The sequence below is a fragment of the Gastrolobium bilobum genome, unplaced genomic scaffold (genome assembly GCF_033153095.1).
Source record: "Gastrolobium bilobum isolate Gb01-03AN ecotype WA unplaced genomic scaffold, APGP_CSIRO_Gbil_v1 utg8625, whole genome shotgun sequence".
Taxonomy (NCBI): domain Eukaryota; kingdom Viridiplantae; phylum Streptophyta; class Magnoliopsida; order Fabales; family Fabaceae; genus Gastrolobium; species Gastrolobium bilobum.
The window spans coordinates 368,972-392,493 of NW_026898080.1; the positions used below are offsets into that span (position 1 = coordinate 368,972).

At 34.9% G+C, this 23,522-nt stretch overlaps 2 protein-coding genes across 2 annotated transcripts; one reads left to right on the forward strand and one right to left on the reverse strand.

Annotated features, from left to right (window-relative positions):
* Window positions 1-554: 554 nt before the first annotated feature.
* On the forward strand, window positions 555-10,378 carry LOC133312743 (arabinosyltransferase XEG113-like). The gene is made up of 13 exons (XM_061514002.1): window positions 555-919; window positions 1,765-2,061; window positions 2,204-2,409; window positions 2,789-2,894; window positions 3,430-3,686; window positions 3,851-3,986; window positions 4,257-4,351; window positions 4,448-4,501; window positions 5,006-5,119; window positions 6,005-6,103; window positions 6,202-6,321; window positions 9,712-9,798; window positions 9,920-10,378. Exons 1-13 carry the CDS (start codon window positions 748-750, stop codon window positions 10,085-10,087), a joined length of 1,911 nt encoding a protein of 636 aa, XP_061369986.1. The 5' UTR covers window positions 555-747; the 3' UTR covers window positions 10,088-10,378.
* Window positions 10,379-19,873: 9,495 nt separating this feature from the next.
* Window positions 19,874-21,849, reverse strand: LOC133312740 (glycine-rich protein A3-like). The gene is made up of 3 exons (XM_061513995.1): window positions 21,730-21,849; window positions 21,045-21,371; window positions 19,874-20,474 (listed from the first exon to the last, which is right to left on the reverse strand). The coding sequence occupies exons 2-3, from the start codon at window positions 21,349-21,351 to the stop codon at window positions 20,224-20,226; spliced, it is 558 nt and encodes a 185-aa protein (XP_061369979.1). The 5' UTR covers window positions 21,352-21,371; window positions 21,730-21,849; the 3' UTR covers window positions 19,874-20,223.
* Window positions 21,850-23,522: the final 1,673 nt, after the last annotated feature.

Sequence of the window (23,522 nt, forward strand, 5' to 3'; positions counted from 1 at the left end):
TTAGTGGTTTCAATTTCAAGAATGTGTGAATTGAATTTGTAAAACTTTTTAAAAGTTTAAGATTCCAAATTTTCTTTGAAGCTACACAGTACAGATGAGATAAGTGTAAAATTGATTACAAATTAGATTATTATTATAATTTTAAAATAGTTGTTGGAAAGAATTTAGTGTTTAGAAAAAAAAAACTCATTGTCCTAAATATTAAATATAAACAAGTCATGTATAACCTAACTAGATTTATTTTAAATTTTTTTTTAAATAATATATTACCACATAATTTAATATTGTAGTAATTATTTTTAAACTATGTTGCACCAAAATCAAATTCATAAAATAATTTTCTTTTTATTTGTTTACCACTTTCTCGTGAAGAAAAAAAAAGGGATCACATGTTATCAAAAAAAAAAAAAAAAAAGGGATCACAAGCTCTTTTAAAAAAGAAAAAAAAAAGGGAACAGATCCAAAATCCAAATCCAATCATAGAGTTGTTAAGGAACCTACATTACATTAGTAACGTTGTCTTATTGAGCGGGCAAGCACATTGGTTGACCAGAACATAGCAAGGCTTCTCTTTCCTCTTTGAAAATCTCAAACTTAAATCTTGTTTTTGGGTTTTCTTCATTTATCATCAACATCATCACTATCTTCTTGTTCTTCTTCTGTGACGACAATGATATTGACATGACATTAGTGGTTTGTTGATGATTTTGTGAAAGTAGAAGGAAGAGGGAGCATTGATTCACAAAGATGGCATGGAGAAATGGGTGTGAGGAAGTGGCTCAATCGAAGCCTATATTTCTAACGATCTACACTGTGGTCATCATTGGCATCGTTGTTTCTTCTTTCTATGTCTTTTCTGCTATTTACTCAAGCAACCCTCCTGCTTCTCAATCTTCTGCATGGCTCTCTTCCCTTTCGCGTACATCTCTTTTGCTTCACACTCCTTTTGTGCTTAAAAATCATTCCTTTTTCTTGTTCCATTCTATTAGTAGCTTAAATTTGAAATACCCATATGAATTTAAGGACTGTTACTGGTTTCTCATTCATAGTGTGGATTGAACTTATTGTTTGAAGGCATATCTCTGTGTACTTGAATTTGAATCTGATTGGTTATCTTCATAGATTATATTTTGTTCTTTATTATTGTTATTATTATTTATTGTTGTATTCCTTAGATAATGATATTTGCTTTTTTATGTCAAAGAGGAGGGGAGGGGTTGGTGGGAGTGTTCAAACACGTTTGAGCTATGTAGCATTAGCTGAATCCTCTAATTGTAGATGCTGTACTTCTAGGTATGTTGATTGTCTAGTTATTCTGGTAGGGCTTACTTGTTTCTTTTTGGAAAAGGAAAGTTTGACAGATCTTTTATTTGTGATGTGAACTCTCTCAACTGTCTAAAGACAGAACAAACATTAATGGACACACACAGAGAGAAAAAGAGAGAGTTTTTAGTCATAGTATGTAGTTGCTAGAATGTACTTTGGTATTCTCGACAGCACATTTCAATAGTTTTATTTATCAGTTCATGAATATGAAACAATTAATCTGATTCTTGCTTTCTTCGAGTCCATGTCTTTGAATGAATTCATTATTCAGTGCATCTGCTTTACTAATGGTATCTTTGAAATGGTTGTTTTGTTAGCTACCTTCCTTAATTTTGTTAATGGTGCCAGTGCAAGACACTTTTAAATTCTTTAAAGCCTTGGTTTTCTTCCGTTATCTATGAGTTGGATTTTAAACCTTAATTGAACATGCTTTTCCAGCTGAGGATCCTCACCTTACAGATCAAACACTCAACTTTTCTCAGCCAGCAATGGTGCATACTCTTCCCACTCCTTCCCCGGGCACACAAAATGCATGGCCAGGGGCTATTTGGGGCGTTCCACCACCCAATAAAAAAATGCCACCTTTGAAGGCTTTCCGACTGACCAAAGAACTGGTTCAGAAAAGGGTGAAAGATAACATTGTAATTGTGACCTTTGGTAACTATGCATTCATGGATTTTATCCTGACTTGGGTTAAACAATTGACGGATCTGGGAGTTACTAATCTTCTTGTTGGTGAGCATCATCATTTAAGTATTCTATCTTGTTCTATCATGTATTTCGTAAAATTTGTTGTGATGCCTTGCTAGAAATGCATGTCCTGTATTTTGTACCATTGATTGGATTTTGTAAATTGTGTTCGGAATCTGGCTTTTAGGTGCAATGGACACGAAATTATTGGAGGCATTGTATTGGAAAGGGGTACCAGTTTTTGACATGGGCAGCCATATGAGCACAGTAGATGTTGGCTGGGGGTCTCCAACATTTCATAAAATGGGGAGAGAAAAAGTTATTCTAATAGACTCAATACTGCCTTTTGGCTACGAGCTGTTGATGTGTGATACTGACATGGTTTGGTTGAAGGTGATCTTCATTTTTACATTATGCTTTCTTAAGTCAAAAGGGTGATTCATGTGCTTGCTTGGTTTTTGATTAATGGTAAAAAAGGGCAGCTAAATTCGTATTGAGTAGGATTTCTACCTTTTTTGTGGTGAAGTTATCAGAGTTTTTGTTAAGCTTCCAGTCCAGCTTGCTATAACATTTATTTAATTCTCTAATTCTCTCTAGTATCATTTAACTTTATCTTGTTCCTTGATATTTTCCTTTGTCATTATTATGATTTCTTATCTGTAACATTCATTATGTACAATTATCTTTTAGGATGTCTCCAAGCCAATAGTGTGATTGTTCTAAGATATATGTTATTCCTAATACATATGTTCAATTATGTATTGTAAAACAGAACCCACTTCCATATCTTGCTCGTTATCCAGGAGCAGATGTTTTAACTTCAAGTGATCAAGTTATACCCACAGTTGTTGATGATAGTTTGGAAATTTGGCAAGAAGGTGGGTGTTATACCCACAGTTGTTGGTTCTTGTAGCATATTTGTTTTCTGCTTGCGCAATATTTATGAATTATATGCACATCAAATGACATCTATGGACACGAAAATGCTGATTCTTTGATTGATTGTCACCTTTTATAACATCTAATAAATTTTTTTTATGCTTCACTGTAGAGTGCTTTGTTACCCATTTGGCATGGCTTTAGATTAGGAGTTAGTAATAATTTTCAGCATGCAACCTTTGACGGTCTGAAGTTTTTTTTTTATTCTGTTAAATGTAAATGATCTTCTTCGTACATAAAAGCAAAATTTATCTTATGGAAGTTCAGATCCTGTGGCATATCCAACTTATGAAGTTACATGGCACAATCTGAAGCAAGTTTTTCTCTCCCTGGTTATATTGTTTTTGAATCTCAGTAACCAATTCATTGCTCTTATTGCTTTTCTTTATCTCTCGTTTTATTGTGCATTTGTTTCACTTGTTTAGTTGTTTCATAAGACTGTATATTGATGATATTGTCTGTCACTTTGAATAGTTAGCGGCGCCTATAACATAGGAATTTTCCATTGGAGACCGACAGAGTCTGCAAAAAAATTGGCAAAGCAATGGAAAGAAATGCTTCTAGCTGATGACAAGATATGGGATCAGAATGGGTTTAATGAAATTGTTCGCAGACAGTTAGGACCATCTGTTGATGATGATAGTGGACTTGTTTTTGCTTTTGATGGAAATTTGAAGCTGGGAATTTTGCCTGCAAGTATCTTCTGTAGTGGACATACATATTTTGTCCAGGTAGGACATATTCAATAACAATTTTCAGTTTCTGGTTTTTTATGTGCTATACCTTTGCTTTCTTTTATGCAATTAACTGTTTGGACTCTGGAGGAATCTTGATTGGATGAGAAGTAAATTGTGTACCTGTTTGACGTGAGAATATTTGTATGCTATGATTGCAGGCTATGTACCAGCAACTAAGGTTGGAGCCATATGCAGTGCACACAACATTTCAATATGGAGGCACTGAAGGAAAGCGCCACCGACTGCGAGAAGCCATGCTCTTCAATGATCCACCAGAATACTATAATCCTTCCGGTAATTAGCTGCTGTTTCTCCCTCAATTGGGTGTGTCGATCATTCTCTTAATTTTTTTTAATGCACATATTCAAATACACTCATTTTGCTATGTCTTTACTTATTACTTACATCATGTATTGATAGATTTTTACTCTATCCATATTAAAGCTAGCATCATACTATGATGCTGAAAACTAAAAATTAACACTTTATTATGTCAATGGATTAGTTACTGTAGTTGATTAGTCAACACTGTTGCAAGAAATTACCACAACCTAATTTTTGCAGGGGGCTTCTTGTCATTTAAGCCATCTATTCCAAAAAGCTTGTTGCTGAGTGGGGAGCATACTGTTGAATCACATTTTACTCTTGTTAATTACCAAGTATGTAGGTATCCACCTGTTGCTGTTCGTGTCTGCATTTTAAGCGAAATTATGGTGTTGCATCTTGTAATATTTGTTAAACATTAATTTTTTCAGATTAAACAGATTAGGACAGCACTTGCAATTGCTTCCCTTCTGAACAGAACGCTGGTAAGAACTAATTTCTGGGATCATACATGCTTATTATATTACTTGTTGAATTAGAGGGTGTCTTATTATCATCAACACTTTTAACTGTCATGCTCAGTATCCACTGTTAATTAACATTTCTTATGAATCCTGTTGAGTGATAAACCATTACCAATCATATGGAAGATGGACTGCTTGTCACTTCATTCCCCTTCCCCTTTTCATAAATAAGATTCCTTGAAAGCTGCCTAAAGTTGCAAGCAACCCTACAATCCAAAATATGTTGAAATACATTCTTTCATGTCCTAACATTTTCAAAATAGCTTATATAACTGGTTTTGATTCAGTTTTAGTTGAAATTATTTTTGATAAAACGGTTTTAATTAAAATTTACTACTGGGGCAGGTGATTTGGCTAGGGTGGTGGTGCTTAGTTATTAAGTTTGATGGCTTCTTTTTTTGTAGTGTATTTTAACTTTATAAATATATATATTTTTCTTAAAATGGGTGCTTTGTTTATGTTTAGGTCATGCCTCCACTATGGTGCAGGATTGATAGGCTATGGTATCCCCATCCTGGTGTTTTGGAAGGGTCTATGACTAGACAACCTTTTCTCTGTCCTTTGGACCATGTATTTGAGGTATTTCCTATTTAAGTGATTCCTTATTGTTTTTACTGTTCATTTATCATTTAGGTCATCTTGAAGGTTTTGGACTGTTCTGTTGGTCTGCAGGTCAATGACAGATAGTGGAAGGTTTTTGTCATAATTGTAGCTGTAGTAATTAAAGAAACATTAAATAAAAATGGGTTAAATTGAAAGTTAATGATAGAAGTTACAACAGAAATGTATTTGAATGGTATTTCATTGTAATTTTGTAGAAAAGTTTTGTGTAATTATCGGTGTTTGAAAAGCACCCCTTGATGTTCTAAAAGTAACCCTCAAAACGCACAGGTAGGTTTTGAGAAGTAACTCTAGAAGAATGATTGAACACCTAGATTATAATTTAATATCAGTTTGTGGTGATATTGTAGTAAGTGTCAGTGATTGCTGTGTGATATTGAATCAGACTGGATAGCCTTTGATGGGAGTGGAATATGTGAACAAAACCATTCTCTTTATAGACTTGATTTATGCACTTATCATTTCAAGGAAAAAAAGGAAATGGAATCTGAATGGGCTCAAAGTGCAGAAATTTATTCGTATAAAATTTCATTTGCACTATTTATCCCATCCCACCACTTACTACCTTTGTGATTTCCTTTAATAAAATCCTAGAAAATTATGAGTGTTGGATTCATGTCTAAACTCGTTACCTTATCGGTGTGCTCAAAATCAAATAAGGAAACGCTACTCTTTTTTATCAGTTAAATGGTTTTAGAATTTTGTGTTTTCCCCAATTTTGGTTACAATTTTTAATGTGCTTTCTTCCCCATCTTTTCTTCAGCTCTGCTTCTCCCTTGTTTACTTGATTACAACATTTTATCTGTCACTTCCTTATGCTGCTATGGAAATGCACTATTGCAGTTGAATGTCATGTTGAAAAAACTGCCAGAAGAAGAGTTTGGCCCTGACATAGATATTCGAGAGTACTCAATACTTGATAATCCCTCTCTGATGTCAGAGGTGAATAAATGTCAATTGCATTCAATGTTAATTCATAATTCTTGTTTCTCAATTTATGTTACTTATTTAAACTTATTTGCCTTGGTTCTTGAGTTCAGGTGAAAATGTCATGGCTTGATGTACAGCTCTGTAAAGAAGGAACCCCAGATTGTGATGCATTGAATGATACCACTGTTGGGGGAGTACTTAAATTTCCAAAGCAGAGCAATGAAGAAACGGTATTCCATGTTTTGTTTGAACTTACATATCTATTATCTTGTCTATCCATTTAATGCTTATTTCTGTTCGAAGTTTTCTAAATCAGCCCTATAAACTACATTGATATTATTATTTTTGCATGCCTGGTCTTTTTTGTTATTGTCTTCCATTAAAGAGCTGATTAGAAAAGCTCACATAGAAAATTGTGGTTGGAAAAGTGTTGGGCTTACAGGATTTTGTTTGCAAGTTTGTGGGGGGAAATCATGCTTTCACTATCGTAGGTTACTAATGGTAGGAAACTAGGAATTAGAAGTGAAGTTAGTCTAATGGTCCAAATATCAAATCGAAATGAATACGTGCATGATGCATTCAAATAGCTTGTTCGCACAGCACTCTTGAATAATTTTTGGAGGTCCAAAGTTATTTGGATTCAAAAAATTAATTGGGACCATCAAGTTGTCATGTTTGGCTGCCAACCCCAACATCAATTGACCCAAAAGTATGCAAGATACCATATTCTTCTGGCCAAAATTAATTTTAGTATATGCCTGTACCCATTACCCAAAATTAATTTTGTATGAGTATTCCCAAACAGAAAACCTTTCAAAAGTTTTTCTTCCAAAACATATTCTACTCAAAAGTAATTCTACACCATTTACCCAAACATGCATGATGTTTAATCTCTTTAGTCTGCATTTTTTTTTTCCTTCTTGAAGATGAAGGAATGTGATGCCGAAAGCACATAGAAAAGTGGCTAAACAGAAAGTTGGGATTTTATCAAGAGTAACCCTCCGGTTCTCAATTTCAATTAACAAAATAATATTATTCAACTCCTAGAATAAGGGTCATAAGCACCCTTTTATAGACTAATTACAAATTGATTCAAAATTTTAAATCTAAAATTCTAAAAATAATAAAACTTCCTAAAATAAAATAACAGTAATTAACATCTAAAAATAAATAAAAAAATTACAAATAAATAATTCAAAATACATCCCAAATCTTTAATCTCAAATCACGTCAAATATGTTGCTTTTCTTTTCTTCCCAAACAAATCACAATCACATATGCTGCTTTATTGGGACTTGGATTCAATTGTAGTTTGTCATATTTCAAATCACGGCCTCTTTCAACAATTGGGCCATACTTATTGGGCCACAACTCTAGTTGACTACGAGTTTCTTGAATCAATGGTTGGGCCATGTACAATGGGCCAACTATAAGTGCATTATTCTCCACTGCTAGGAAAAGATTCGTTCTCGAATCTTGCTTATCTCCACTGATTTGAATTTCTTTAGACAAAAATTCAAATGATAAATCTTCCTTTATTAGATCTTCATAATCTGATTCACCATCAGATTTATTATAGACTGGATTATCATCATAAACTGAATCTTCATCATAAGATGGATAATCATCAACAATAGGATAACTATCAACAATAGGATAATCATCATAAATTGGATTATCATGATAGATCGGCTCATCATCATAGATTGGATCATCATCACAAACTAGATTATGATCATAGACATGAAAGTGATTTGCATCTCGATATTTTGAAAAGTGGATTGATTTCCAGGTCGTACTTCCCAATTCTGTCCCTGGTTTAGAATCCCCAAGGGATTGACGTCCTCTTCTTCGTCATCAGATGCGTCATCTAATTCTATTCCTTTTTCGGATTGAATGCCCAACTTTGTCCACGCAAGTCGCCGCTCCAAATATTGAATTTCCATGCTCTGCACTTCCACAAGAGTTTGCTTCAAAGTTTGAATTTTCATGCATACCCGCATGAGTCGTCGTTCCAAATCTTGAATTCTCTTTCTCTGTGCCCGCACACATAGTCGCTTCAAAACTTGGATTTTCTTGTCCAACGCTTGCTCACGTCGTTGCTTCAAATCCTGGATCCGCCTTCCAAGCTCTTCATTTTCTATATCTCGCAGGTCAATTTGACGCAGTTGTCTATATTCTTCAGGAACGAATCCACGTTCCCTACCCTCGTGACTCCGCCGTTGTCGACCTCCACGATTTTGTTCAGCCATTGGTTGAAGGCAACCTAGTGCTCTGATACCAAATGATGCTGAAAGCGCATAGAAAAGTAGCTAAACAGAAAGTTGGGATTTTATCAAAAGAGTAACCCTCCGGTTCTCAATTTCAATTAACAAAATAATATTATTCAACTCCTAGAATAAGGGTCATAAGCACCCTTTTATAGACTAAATACAAATTGATTCAAAATTTTAAATCTAAAATTCTAAAAATAATAAAACTTCCTAAAATAAAATAACAGTAATTAACATCTAAAAATAAATAAAAAATTACAAATAAGTAATTCAAAATACATTCCAAATCTTTAATCTCAATTCACGCCAAATATGTTGCTTTTCTTTTCTTCCCAAACAAATCACAATCACATATGCTACTTTATTGGGACTTGGATTCGATTGTAGTTTGTCATATTTCAAATCACTGCCTCTTTCAACAATTGAGCCATACTTATTGGGCAACAACTCTAGTTGACTACGAGTTTCTTGAATCAATGGTTGGGCCATGTATAATGGGCCAACTATAAGTGCATCAGAATGAGAGATGTAGGGTTCACAAATTCAAGATTACTTTTTCATGTGAATTGAATAGTCATGTTATCTGCAGTGTTTTTCAAAATTTGTAAAAGTTTATGATCAGGTGTGTATGCTATATGGGAAGTAATTCCCCCCACCCCCAATTTATTAGGTTGGAATGATTAATTAAGTGACTGATTGTTTCTAAGCTATGTATACTGTGGTCAATTACTAATTAATAGTACTGGAGAAAGCATCCTCCATCCATATTTATTGGACATAAGTATGGACATACTTTGCATCTCCTAACAGGTTAAACTTGGAATAAGCAATGATCGAAATGAAATTTATTTAACAATTTTCATGTTCAGTCCACAAATGATTAAATTTTTGAGTAGAAGAGTCCAGATTCCTAACAAACAATTTCAAACTTGATTGGAAAGGATCTTTCTGATTCTTGAAGAATGGGGAGGGGGAGATTGATGGAGAAAGATTTCTTGTTCTTTTCATAAGATTGTTAGATTCACATGTTTGGTAAAAAGAATAATATTCTAGCCCACATCTATCGTACTTTCTTATGATGCTTGGTCAGACACATTTGAAATCGTAGGTGATTGTGGTTCTGGGTCATCATGATGGCATAGCCTGTGGTATGGGACCAAGAGTGGTCAGGGCTTACATTCTATATGTAAAATAATAATTTTCAAAATTATCATCTTAATATATTTCTCATCCACTAGTCAAATAGTCATAATTTCATAGTTGTGTACAAATTTCCTCTGTGCACTAATATTAGTGTTTTTATGAAATATTTTAATCTAACGCAGTTGTTTCTACTTGCATTTGTAGTTTATGAAAGTATTCTCATCATTCAAGGATGTAAAAGTCATCAAGTTCTCTTCAATGCAAGATGCTTTCACGGGTTTCACTAACAAGGCAAGGCCATTTTGCTTTTTCCATTTGAAGTATTACTGTTTGAGTTAGCATCAAAGATACAAAAAAAATTGATGTTCGTTATCACGTGTTGATACACCATGCATTGTTTTATTTTTTAAAGGAAAGGGAAGATAGATTCAGAAATCGTGTTAAACGGTATGTGGGCATATGGTGCTGTGTGCTAGATCACACTCCTGGTCACATATATTATGATATGTACTGGGATGAGAAACCTGGATGGAAAGCAATACCTCCTCAAACTTCCGAGGATGATCATCCACCTTGGTAAGATCAACTTCAGGTTTATGTTTGTCAAAACACTATGATGGATGGTGGAATAAGAGATAAATTCAGGTTTATGTCAAGGCCAAGATTGTATACTTTCAGAAATGAAGAACTGTATCCATATTTTTAAGATATTTATATAGATTGGACAGTTGGTTCTTGTGTAGCAATTAAGAAAATTTTTGTCCTGTATCAAGCAAACTAGAGAAATGGAAACCTACAGTTTCTTAGAGGACGGGGCACTTTTTGGTCTTTGATGTCGTAGTTGATATTGTTTGGCTTGTAATTAAATACTGGAGACATTCAATTGTATCACTCTTTTCTTCCATATTTTATTTCGAACAGAAAAAGTTATGTTCACTATTCTACTGTCCTTTGACATGTTCTTTTAGTTATCTCATTGGCTGCTGGAAATAAAACACCTGAAATATCAATTGTACCTGTTTGTCACCAGCTATTGATTTTATACTATTAATTTACATTCTTTATTATTCCAACCTCGAATGAAGGCATATATGTCCTTTCCTAGCTCCTCGCATGTCAATGTGAGTGTAATGAATATGAACGTTCCTTTGGTACTAGTACTCAAATGCAACCTGATTCTCAAGTGATTTTTGGTTAGATATTCCAACCCATTGCTTGAGCCAGAACTACCTCTGCTACAATTCTCCCATTTATCTTCTTAGCTTTTGGTGGGCCACACTACATGGCTATAACATTTAGTAGTGCATCTAATGTAACAATTTCATTTGAGTCATCAGAACAAGGTAGCATATCTTGGTACAACTTGTCTTGTGATGAAATTTGTCGTTTAAGTAGTGGATCATTATCTGGTGCCTGATTGGGTACGTGTTGTTGCCCTTCAATGTTGCTGACTTATTGGGTAGAAGAAGTGATAGCAGCAGTATTGCTATGTCCTTGTTACAACAGTAGCTCCTAATTTTCTTGTTTCGGTGGTTTGTTACTTGGGTTCAATTGGTTGGCTGCTGATATTAGAGGGTTTTTTTTTCCTTGTGCTAAGAGTTCAAGGACAAAGTGTAGCCGTACTTAACAATTTTGGTACAAATACCATGGGGTTTGAGGACAAGGTATGTGTGGGGATCCATATGATAGGAATAAATATGAAAGTTTATAGAGTGAATATGTGACGTGGTAGTAGTGAAAGTGGATGCATAAGAGAATTACAGCCGACAAAGTGCTAGTGTGTTCGCATAACTGTTTTAGTTAGCATGTTCCTAAACTTTATTTAATTCATTCAACAAATTCTAATAATACCACTAACGAGTCACAGAATTCAAGTTAAGACTTTATAAAGCAGGTTATCAGAATGCCAATCTCTAGCGTTACTGCCAAAGAAGCAAGCCCATTTGAACTGCTCTAACATTACTATAACAAAATCCTCCCAAGTTGTTAGGGGCACCTAGGGGTATTCATAATGTCCAAAAGAACCAAACCAATCCATAATCAAGCTGCTCCATATTTTAAAAATTGGTTATTTTTAAAAACCGATTTCATATAAAACTACATTTTATTTTATAAACTGGTTATTTATCAAACCATAAAAAGAATTGGTTATCCATAACCAAATTGATACTGCTCTACAATTAAAGAATAAATAAGTATTATTTTTCATCATGCCTATTATATTAGTGAATTGACTCAAACTTCCAAATAATAAACTAGCAGAAAAAGTTGAGCAGCTTAAGTAGAAAACATTTATTTTAAAAAGAAAATTATACATAAATAGAAAGGTCGCATCTTAAGAAAACACTTCTTATGTAACATAACAACTCCCCCCCCCCCCCTCAAAAAAAAAAAAAAAAAAACCACATACAAACCTCCGGGTAAACTCACAATTTGACAAGGCGAAGGCTTTGAAATGACAAAGATGAAGTTAAGAAATCATAATGAAAAGGGTAACGAAATTAATCAATTGGCTTAACGTCTCTGAAATGTGTAAGATGATGAATCAAGACTGTTAAATGACAACTCAAAACGGATTTACTTATTTGTTCTTTAATTTTAGAGCAGTTTGGTTATGAATAACCAATTATTTTTATGGTTTGGTAAATAATTAGTTTACCTTCCTCCATCAGTTCAAATGAAATTCTAAGTAACATAAATCTTGAGAGAACGGAGAGCAATTTTTTTATAATTTTCAAATAATTCAATTGTTCTTCTACCTCTCACTCTCAAAACAACGTGAAATAATTTCTATAAGAATCATTTCGTCCGGAGAGTTCCAAAACAATGAAGATTCTTGCAAGAAATAGTTGGTCAACTACCTATGACCGGGAGATACAAACGACTACTTATAAAAATAGCACAATTCATCAAAAACCGATTTTTACTTTTGTTAAAAAACCAGTTTTGAATTTGATAACCGGTTTATGGTTCATAACCGATTTTGATTTAAAACCGGTTTTGAATCAAAACCGGTTATAAACCATAAATCGATTTTGGATCCGGTTTCAAACCGATTTAGAAAATTAAAATCGCTTTTAATAATAGAAAACCGGTTCGGTTTGAAAACCAAACCTATTAAAATCGGTTCGGTTTGGTTTTTGTTAAAACCAGTTATGAACCGCTCTATGCACACCCCTACGAGAACATTTCATATGTTTCCCCACCTAAGACAGATCGAATCAACAGTAGACTTTCATTTGTAAGAGCATGTGACCCGTGTAGCCTTTCAAATGCTACCGTTAAAAGCCCATGTGCCACCAAGAGCGAACTTTTGGTGCCACCGTTGCATGTGCGACTTCCATTCAAATTTTGCCACTTGAATTTATTTTTTTCATCTCACTTTCGTATTCTCTCTTCATTTTTTATTGGTGTTCCCCACCAAAAAAATGGTACCACCGTTGTACCATAAAAATTTTTGTGCCACCAATGGTGGGAGTGAGGGAGGTGTTAGGGTAGAAGTCGCCCCTTACAAAATTATGAGTTTTTAGTTGTGGGTTGGGAAACGATTTCTTTGTAAAAGTATAAGAATAAGATTGTGTATAATGAATGCTCACCCATACTCTTGTAAGTTTTGGAGCCTTCCTTTAATTGTGAGCATTTTCTCATATAGATAGTGATTTTCTCCCATTGGGTTCATATAAATATTTGATGACATTAATATTTTTACAGTGAATGCAAATAAGTTATCTACATTCACTTATAGAATGATGTTATTTTGGGTTAAAAAAATTAAAAAATTATAATAATAAAGACTGTTATAACCTTGTAATAAATATAATTTCAAAACACCTTATTTTCACCCAAAAATGACGTTGGTTTTGAACTCAATGCAGATAACTTATCTGTATTTACTGGAAAAAAAAACAAACCCATATTTAATTGTGAGCACAATCTCTTTTTTCTTCTTTTTGTTATAACATAATGAACACTACATTAGCAATTTTGCACCCCGTCCCAACCCTAATTCTTCTAACAGCCCGTTTGTTTGACCTCGTAGAAAAAAAAGCTTTCATGCTTATTTTAAATTTATTTTTACAAAAGTTAAAGTTATTTAGATTCTTAAAAGAATATTTAGTTTTTGAAAAAAATATTTAACTTTTGACTTATATTTATTTTAAGGGGTTTGTTTTTCTCATGTTGCACAAGAAAACAAACTCTTCCTATACACACCATAAAAAGGTGTGCCACATTATTTTTTATTTTTTTTAAATAGGTGGGTCCCGCACTTGATGTATCTATAACATGAGATTAAAATTCTCCTATAGCATAAGATTTATTTTTCTCTTTTTTTATAAGCTAAAATTTTTAGCTTCCAAAAAAATAATTTTTTTGTTTTTTTTTGTGATTTCTACTTTTTTTTAAAAATAAATATCCAAACAAATTTACGAGGAAAAGTACTTTTTTTTTTCTTCTTAAAGAAGTAACTATTAGAGAGAGAAAAAACCTCATCTAAACTAACCCTAAACAGCCGGAAAACCAAATTGATATGATTCAACAATGGGTTTCGACTTATGGCATGAATGATGCTGGTACGCTTAGTCCAATTTGCTTGCGCACAGGAAAAGGTTCAAAAGGTCTTCTCAACAAATGGTCAACTACTGTTTAACTATCTGCCAATTGTTTAACTACTTAACTATCTACCAATTAAGGCAAAAAACAATTTAAATATTATTTTTTAATAAATAACTACATAAATATAGTCGTTTTGAAACTATATATGCAGGTGTAACAGTCAAGCACGTCCACATGGGAGATAACCCAGTGGAGAGACACGTCCATGTGGGACGTGAGACATATGAGAGACATGCCCACATGGGACGTGAGACATATGAAAGACATGCCCAACAGGGGCATGAGTGGTTTGGAGAGAGACACTTCCCATTTGGGCGTGACCGATGAGAGAGACACTTTCATGTGGGACGTGTTTCACCAGGTGTTGTCGCGTGTCACAACAGTCGACAGTTTGACCGTAAAACTTTGGAAGTCCATAACTTTTGACTCGGGTGTCCGAATTAGGTAAATTTTTTTTTTGATTCCACATAAAGAGGTAGTAACTATAACCTTCTCATATTTTTTAAACGTTCTTATTAATTTGGGTTTAAATGTGTATATATGTTGTAAATTCAAATTTTTTTTATGACAGACAAAATATGTCAAATGAGGTGTCATTACGTAGATCTCAAGAAGTTATATGGAATACAAATTTTTTTACCTAGTTCGGACACCCGAATCAAAAGTTATGGACTTTCAAAGTTTTACGGTCAAACTGTTGACTTTTGTGCCACGTGACAACATTTGGTAAAACACGCCCCACCACAAAATTATTTTTTCTTTGTCTAAAATCTTAATTGAATACTAACGGATTAGACGAACTCTAAAATAATCTTTTAAAATCCTAATCGAATACCACGTGATTTTTTTTCAATCTTTTAAAATTCTAATTGAATATGATAAATGGTATCAATTGATAGTATTTCCATTGATTTAAAACTGTACATCAATGTATCTTAAATAGAATAGGCTGTTACGGCTGTTACCAAACAGTCTGTTACCAAATAGTAAAACAACTTCCTAAAGATAAGTAACTACACCTAATTACAATAGGACTCAGTTATACATATCCTAACAAACTACAGGTTACAACATATCACAGCAAATCATAACAACATATAGAATCTTCTATTCCAACACTCCCCCTCAAGTTGGAGCATGAAGACATGAAATGCCTAACTTGGAAAGAACGGCAAGAAATGGAACACGACCAAGTGCTTTGGTGAAAATGTCTGCGAGTTGCAAATGAGAACGAACAAAAGTAGTTCGAATCGTCTTAGAAACCAACCTTTCCCGGACAAAATGGCAATCAATTTCAATGTGTTTAGTTCGCTCATGGAACACAGGATTTGCCGCGATATGTATAGCGGCTTGATTATCACAACATAATTCCATAGGATCATCATGGATAACATCAAGTGAAGCAAGAAAAGACTTCAACCATATCAATTCTGCTGTCGCGGCAGCCATGGAGCGGTACTCAGCCTCTGCTGAGGAGCGTGAGACAGTGAGTTGCTTCTTTGTTTTCCAAGAAACAGGTGAGGTTCCAAGCATAATGAAGAACCCAGAAACTGACCGGCGAGTTAAAGGGCAGCTGGCCCAATCTGAATCACAGAAAGCATGAATTTTGAGATCACTTTTGGAAGAAAGGAGGATACCTTGGCCAGGATTCATTTTGATGTATCTTAGTACCTGAATGGCAGCCTCATAATGTGCTTCCTTTGGAGCTTGCATGAACTGTGAAAGAGTGTGCACTACATAACTCAAATCAGGACGAGTGATCGTAAGGTACACTAGCTTGCCGACAATTCTTCTATAGCGACCTGGATCATCATAGTCAGGTCCATCTGCCAGAGCTAAGCGATGATTCTGTTCAATTGGAAACTGAACCGGTTTACAATCCAACAAACCTGTTTCTTTGAGGATATCTAATGTATATTTTCGTTGGCACAAGAAGATACCCTCATTGCTACGGGCAACCTCGATGCCCAAAAAATATTTCAAGTGACCCAAATCTTTAATTTTAAAACACTTGTTAAGATAAATCTTAACCTCTTGACATGCTTGGGAATCATTGCCTGCCAACACCAAATCATCAACATAGACTAGTATGGTCAAGAAGGTAGAACCACGCTTCAAAGTGAACAAAGTGTGATCTGCTTCAGATTGAACAAAACCGTATTTAATAAGTGAGGAACTCAACTTTGCAAACCAATTCCTGGGAGATTGTCGTAAGCCATATAACGACCTTTGCAAACGACACACTTTTCTTCCTTGTCCTTGATTAAAGCCTGCCGGTATGCGCATATACACTTCTTCGTCCAGTTCTCCATTAAGAAACGCATTATGAACATCCATTTGGTGCAAGTACCAACCTTTTGCAGCTGCAACCGAGAGTAGAGTTCTAACACTCACCATTTTCGCTACAGGAGCGTAAGTTTCATGGAAATCTTCTCCTGGAACTTAATGATTACCTGCAATTACCAACCTTGCTTTGTAGCGCTCGATGCTACCATTGGAATGATATTTAATTTTATATACCCATTTACATGGAAGGGCATGTTTGCCTGCAGGTAAATCAGTGATAGTCCACGTATTATTTTCTTTTAGTGCATGTATCTCCTGAGCCATAGCTTTACGCCAAACATCATTGGTCATTGCTTCTTTAAATGACCAAGGTTCACTACCTGCATCAATAGCAGCAACAAAAACTCGATGTTTTGAAGAAAAATTGTTAGTATTCACATAGTTGGCAATTGGATACCGTATACCTGAGGTGGAGCTAGAAGAGGTGAGACTGGGAGTGTATGTATGTGCCTCAATCAGATTACATTTGTAGTTACTCAAATAGGACGGAGGCCTTCGTGTGCGTGCTGGACGAAGAGAATTGTTTTGAGCTGATTCTGCACTTCTTTGCACAAGTTCGTGAGCTGAATCTTCATTCCTTTGTACGAGAGCAGGAGCTGGATCCTCACTCCTTTGCACTTGATCATCATTTGATGTAGAATCTTCATTCAGCTCCCTTTCAGACTGATGGACACTCCCCCTATCTTCCAACTGCACTTCTGCCTCACAATCATTTGAAGTTGATTGAGATACTGGATTGGCAGAATCATTAGAATCTATTGGTATAAATGTAGGTAATGATGGGCTAGGTGTAGGCACACTTATAGCAACAAAAGGAAACTCATCTTCGTGGAAACTGACATCTCTTGACACAAAGAATTCCTTAGTATTAAGATCATACACTCTCCAACCTTTCTGCCCATGAGGATAACCAACAAACATACACTGCCTAGACCGTGGACTAAATTTGTTTGTAGGTTTTGGTTGTGTCACCGCATAACATAGGCAGCCAAATATCCTTAAGTGACTGTAATCAGCAACAGATCCATGCAAAAGCTCATAAGGAGTTTTGCCATTGAGAAGCTTTGTGGGAGTTCTATTAATAATATGAGCTGCTGTCATCACACTCTCTCCCCAGAATTTGATTGGCAAGTTTGCTTGAAACAAAAGAGCACGAGACACATTTAGAATATGCCTATGCTTCCGTTCTACCCGACCGTTCTGTTGCGGCGTATGAACACAGGATTTCTGATGAAATATACCATTGGCAGTGAATAATTCAATCATCTTGTTGGAAGTAAATTCAGTTCCATTATCTGATCTAATACTCTTAACTGTTGTATTAAACTGATTTTGCACCATTAAAAGAAATTTTCGTAACACACCAAAAGTTTCACTTTTGTCACCCATCAAACAAACCCAAACAGCACGACTGAAGTCATCGACTATCGTTAAAAAATAATAAGCACTAGAGAAAGAGGAAGTGCGGTAAGGACCCCATGTATCACAATGAAGAAGATCAAAAATTTTATTACTCTTTCGATCACTAATGGGAAACGAGGATCGATTTTGTTTGGCACGATAACAAATATCGCATGCCTTATTGTTTACATTGCCAAATCGAATGCTACTAGAAAAAGGAATCAGAGAAAGTGCTTCGGATGATGCATGGCCCAACCACTTGTGCCAAAGTTCTTGCGTATCACTGGAGCGAACTGTTAAAGCTGCTGCTTGGCTTGGTCGAAACACATACACACCATCCCTGTGATCACCCAATCCAATCTCCGTCCTCAGCTTGCGGTCCTGCAAAACACAACTATTATTAGTGAATACCACATCAACATTATGTTGTCGTACCAACTGAGATACAGATATCAAGTTACACTTTAAATTTGGCACAAATAAGACATTGGATAATGAAAAAGTAGGAGTAAACAAAACAGATCCTTGTTGCACAGCATAAGTAATAGCTCCATTGGGTAAACCGATTGCCAAAGGTTCAACATCTGTAACATTCTCCAGCAATTCCAATACCCCTGTCATGTGGCGTGATGCACCACTATCTATAAGCCAGTGACAATGGGAATCTTTACGATTTAATTTGTCCTTTGAGCGTTGCGGGTTGTCAACCAATGATAACAATTGTGTCACCACGTCAGGTGTCAGAACGGCGAATGCATTTGCTTGCTCTAGTGGTTCCTCCGTTTGAGCTGCGTGTGCACCAAATGGCTTTGCATGGAATCCTCCTTGTGGGTTACTGCTCCTATCACCACCGAAACGTCCACGTCCTCGTCCAGGTCCTCGTCCTTTGCTACCACCACGTCCAGGATAGCCAAATGCTTGCCAGCATCGAGAGGCTTCATGATTAGTTTTCCCGCAGTGAATGCATGGAGGACGTTCAACAAACTTTTCCCAATTCTAGTAGTTGGCTTCTCCTCTCAGCATAACGGTTGTTAAAAGAATCCCTGGGCTATCTGATCCAGTCAGATAGAATGGTGATCCAGGGTCTGATGGCTTCAACCTGCTGCTGTTTTCATTGGCCATCTTCAACAGAAGCTATCTCCTGCTCACTGTTTTCAGAGTCTACACGTTGCGGAAGTTTTTTTTTTTTTTTTTTTTAACAAGGGATCGCTCTGATACCATGATAAATGGTATCAATTGATAGTATTTCCATTGATTTAAAACTGTACATCAATGTATCTTAAATAGAATAGGCTGTTACGGCTGTTACCAAACAGTCTGTTACCAAATAGTAAAACAACTTCCTAAAGATAAGTAACTACACCTAATTACAATAGGACTCAGTTATACATATCCTAACAAACTACAGGTTACAACATATCACAACAAATCATAACAACATATAGAATTTTCTATTCCAACAGAATACCTATGAAATTTTTTGTTCAAAAATAATTCATTAAAATATTTTAAAATCTCAATCCAATACATCACTTAAGTTGTCAAAAGGGATTTGAGAACTAGTTAAGTTCGTGTAACTTTTTTTTTTGTTACTCATAAGTTGTCAAAGGGGTCTGGCAATTAGTTAAATGCATATATGCAAGAATTCAACGTAATGAGAAGGGCTTAGATGGACGATTAACCATCTGAAGATCATACAAATCTCGCCCTCCCAAAATTCAACAATCAGTATTTGTAATTCGTTTACGATGAAAATTTAGAGAATAATGTAACTATATTTCCCCATATATATGACCAATCGCCCCCTCACAAAATTTTGGGACTGTGCCACAGATTCAACATATAGTTTGTTCTGTTCAAGTATCTTTTCTCTTGTGAGCACTATGAAATACCGAGGAGAAATTGCATATCACATATGAATAAGAGAACGATATGGTTTAAGTTGTGCATTGTGCAACATAAAGACAATGCCAATTAACTACCACTTCACATTGAGGGAAAAATAAAATAAAATTCAACTGAGGTAAAATGAAATGGTATTATAACGCAAAACAGGCTACGGTAAGTACGCATTAATTTATCAATGTTTCTTGCTGTCAGCAATAAGCCAATAACTCCAGAATTGCTCATATATAAGATCTAGCGCATCTGTGTGGTTTTCTGATCAATTACTCGAATCTAAACCGAACCGTTTATCTTGGTCAATGCCAAAGTATCAAAGTAACCAAAAAACGTAAGAGCAAGGGACCAAGTATGATGCACTGACATCAGACATCATACGAAGTATGGTTTATTTATAAAGCAATAAGCACTACGTAGCAGCATTTAGAGTAGTCATGGTTGCATATACATTCCTCACTTCCACTTCTTGAACCCACCACCATGCTTGCCGAACTTTCCATGCTTCCCAAACTTTCCATGCTTTCCATGCTTGAACTTGCCATGCTGCTTGAATTTGCCGTGGGGCATGTGACCACCATGTCCGTAGTGGCCATGGGCACCATGGGAGCCATGGGAGAGATTGTGAGCACCATATGCAGCAGCCGCAGCGGCAGCACCCCCAACAAGCATTGTTCCCATACCACCATGCCCATGTCCATGAGATCCTGTTGATGACAACAGGGAACTTAGCAGATTACAAGGATTTTGGCGTAAATCATAGCAGAAAAACTTTCAAAAAGCAAATGGATCAATCAACAAGCACAAACATGTTTAGAATACAGTAGGGAACAGCCAAATCATACATGACATTAAAAAATATATATATATTACTTAAGTGTGTTGAGAGCTAACAAGAAACAGCCAAATCATACATTACATTAAAAAAAACGTATTAAGAGTGTTGAGAATGCTAACAAGAGGACAAAAATGTCAGGAGAATACATTCGCAAATCTAATTAACAATGTCAAAGTCAATCAGTCCCAGGTCATGAAATGCATTTTTAGCTAAACAATTGGTATATGTTGCATGAAATTCGGAATATATATAGTATACATAGTGGATAATGTAGTTCTAAAAGACACTACTATCTCAATAAAGTTAAATAATGCTTCTTAATAGGCAGCTTCACAAAATTTACAACTACAATTGAATTCAGAATTCAATATGTCAGGTGATTGTAATGATCAGTAACTTAAAGATGCAATGAAGTAAAAACAATTCAAAGGAAACATACCTGAGGCATGTGGATCAGGGTAACCAGCTGGTGGGTAACCGGCAGGAGGGTACCCACTAGGGGGATAACCATGTGAAGGAGGGTAACCTTGTGCAGGTGGATACCCTTGATGCGGAGGATACCCTTGATTTGGAGGATAGCCTTGATTTGGAGGGTACCCCTGATGCGGAGGGTATGCCCCTGGTGGTGGTGGGTAAGATCCAGGTGGGTACCCATGTCCACCATGTGCAGCATTAGCTACCCCATGAGCAAGGTGTGAAAAAATTCCTTTGTCAGATTCATCATGCTTGTCCTTACCACCTCCCATCTTTCAAGGCCCAAGACACCCTGAAATTCACAATTAGACGAATTGTTAAAACAAATTTACATAAAAACAAAGAAACACTATACAGGGAATCTCCAATCCTAGCCATTCAGTTCTAAAGTTGCAAACTTTGCTAAATTTATGTCAAAGATGAAATTCATTTTGCATGCAAAAATAAAAAAAAACTGTGATTGAAGAGATCAATCAGAATAACACTGATGATCTCTGCAGAAACCATCATAACCTATAAGTGTGTCCAAATTAAGGTATCGATCATGGAACAACGGTGGATTTATTAAAGGATCTGACATGTTCAGCAAAAAATTATACGCAAATAAGGAAGCTACAAAATAGATCATAATGAACAATTAGGGAACTCACCGATTTGAATTTGCAGAATAAGACGATGAAGAAATGGAGAGATTACAATGTAAAAGGAGGGAGGAGAGAGAAATAGGGAACCTTCTATATAGATATTGGGTATTGATTATTCAGACTTTGTGAAAAAGTGGATAAGAATCAAATAAACGCGTTACGCATACTTACGCGTCACCGACGCGTGCAACTGTCCTTTCGGAAGAGTGCCACGTGGAAGATGTTTATTGCTTTATTTTTTTCTTCTTTGCAACTAAAGCTTGTGTTCATTTTAAATGATAATAATAATAATAATTAATTTTATTTTTTTAAAAAAATGTATGTCATTTTAAAAGATATAAAATTGTGTCATTTTAAGTAAGAGAAATAGATAGATAAAGGGAGAGGGAGAGGGAGAGGGAGAGGGAGAGGGAGAGAGAGTGAACAAAAAAAATAAAAGTGTGAATCCCACCTTTTTATAAGAGTGAAATGATATAAGTTATGTCAATTAAAATGATAAATATTTTTTCTCTCTTTTAAATATCAATAAATATCCTAAATTCTATTAAAGTTGTTATTTATTATATAAGTTGATATTACACAAATAAACTTTTATGACGGGACACAAATAACATAAAGGAATATTAACATAGTTAATTTCGGATTTGCTAATTGATACGTAATTCAATATAAAAAAAATTTTAAGTCAAATTTTGCCAATACAAATACAATATGAATTTAAAAATAATTCAATCGAAAATGAATATCGTGTTAACGGATCTTATTAAAAATTATCACCTCTAATGCAAACCGGTTTGAAAGTTGGTGCATAGTGTCGGAATTGACTTTTTGGATTTTTGTTTGTAAAAATTTGAAAACTTTCATAAATAAGTATCAAACTTGGGTTCGGACATGATAGCAGAAGAATGCAATATTAACCATTGAACCATTTCCGTTTATCTCTCACTTGTTTCTAAAAATAATGATTGACCTATGAAATATCGACACTTCAAAAATTTTAATGTGTCGTGTTCGACACTCTCCAATGTTTTGACATTTTTTGATACTCTAACACTTCCTGACACTCCGACACTCGTTATAGAAATTCAAAAAAAAGTTCAAAGGTTACATTTTGAGTTTTTAGTTCCAACTATTAGATTCGTTGGATTACGATTATCATTTTATCGAGTTTAATATAAATATTTGGGATATCTTATATTTTTTTGCAAAATTGATGAATATTATAAGTTTAATTTCATTTTTTTATTAAATTATTAAATATTAAATATAATATACACTACATAAATTAAAATATTATTTAATATCAAAACATATCCTAACATGCTAAAATCTAATATTTTTTAGAATTAAAGTGTTGGAGTGTCGTATCGTATCGTATCACGTGTCTTGTGTTGTATCATATCACGTGTCTTGTGTCGGTGTTACAAATCTGCCAACTACTCACATGTATTGAATAAAACATGGCTTTCTGTTATTGGAAGAGCCATGTCCTAGCGAGGTGTCTCAAAACATGAAATATGCAGTTGGTTTCTTTACAAAGAGCATTTTTATTAAAGGGAAAATGTTTTTTTATATGTGACAGAAATTTTTTTCTCTCACAAAAAATAAAAATGAAGAGAGAGAAACATATAAAGAAAAATAATATGATAATTAATGAACTTCACTTCTTTTTTTCTTTCTGTGACAGACAGAAAATTTTTGTCACATATGTCGAAAACATTTCCCCTTTATTAAATAACCACAATAACATTTTTTTTTTCATAACATTTTTTTTTCAATTTTTTTATTGGCTCGTGCCT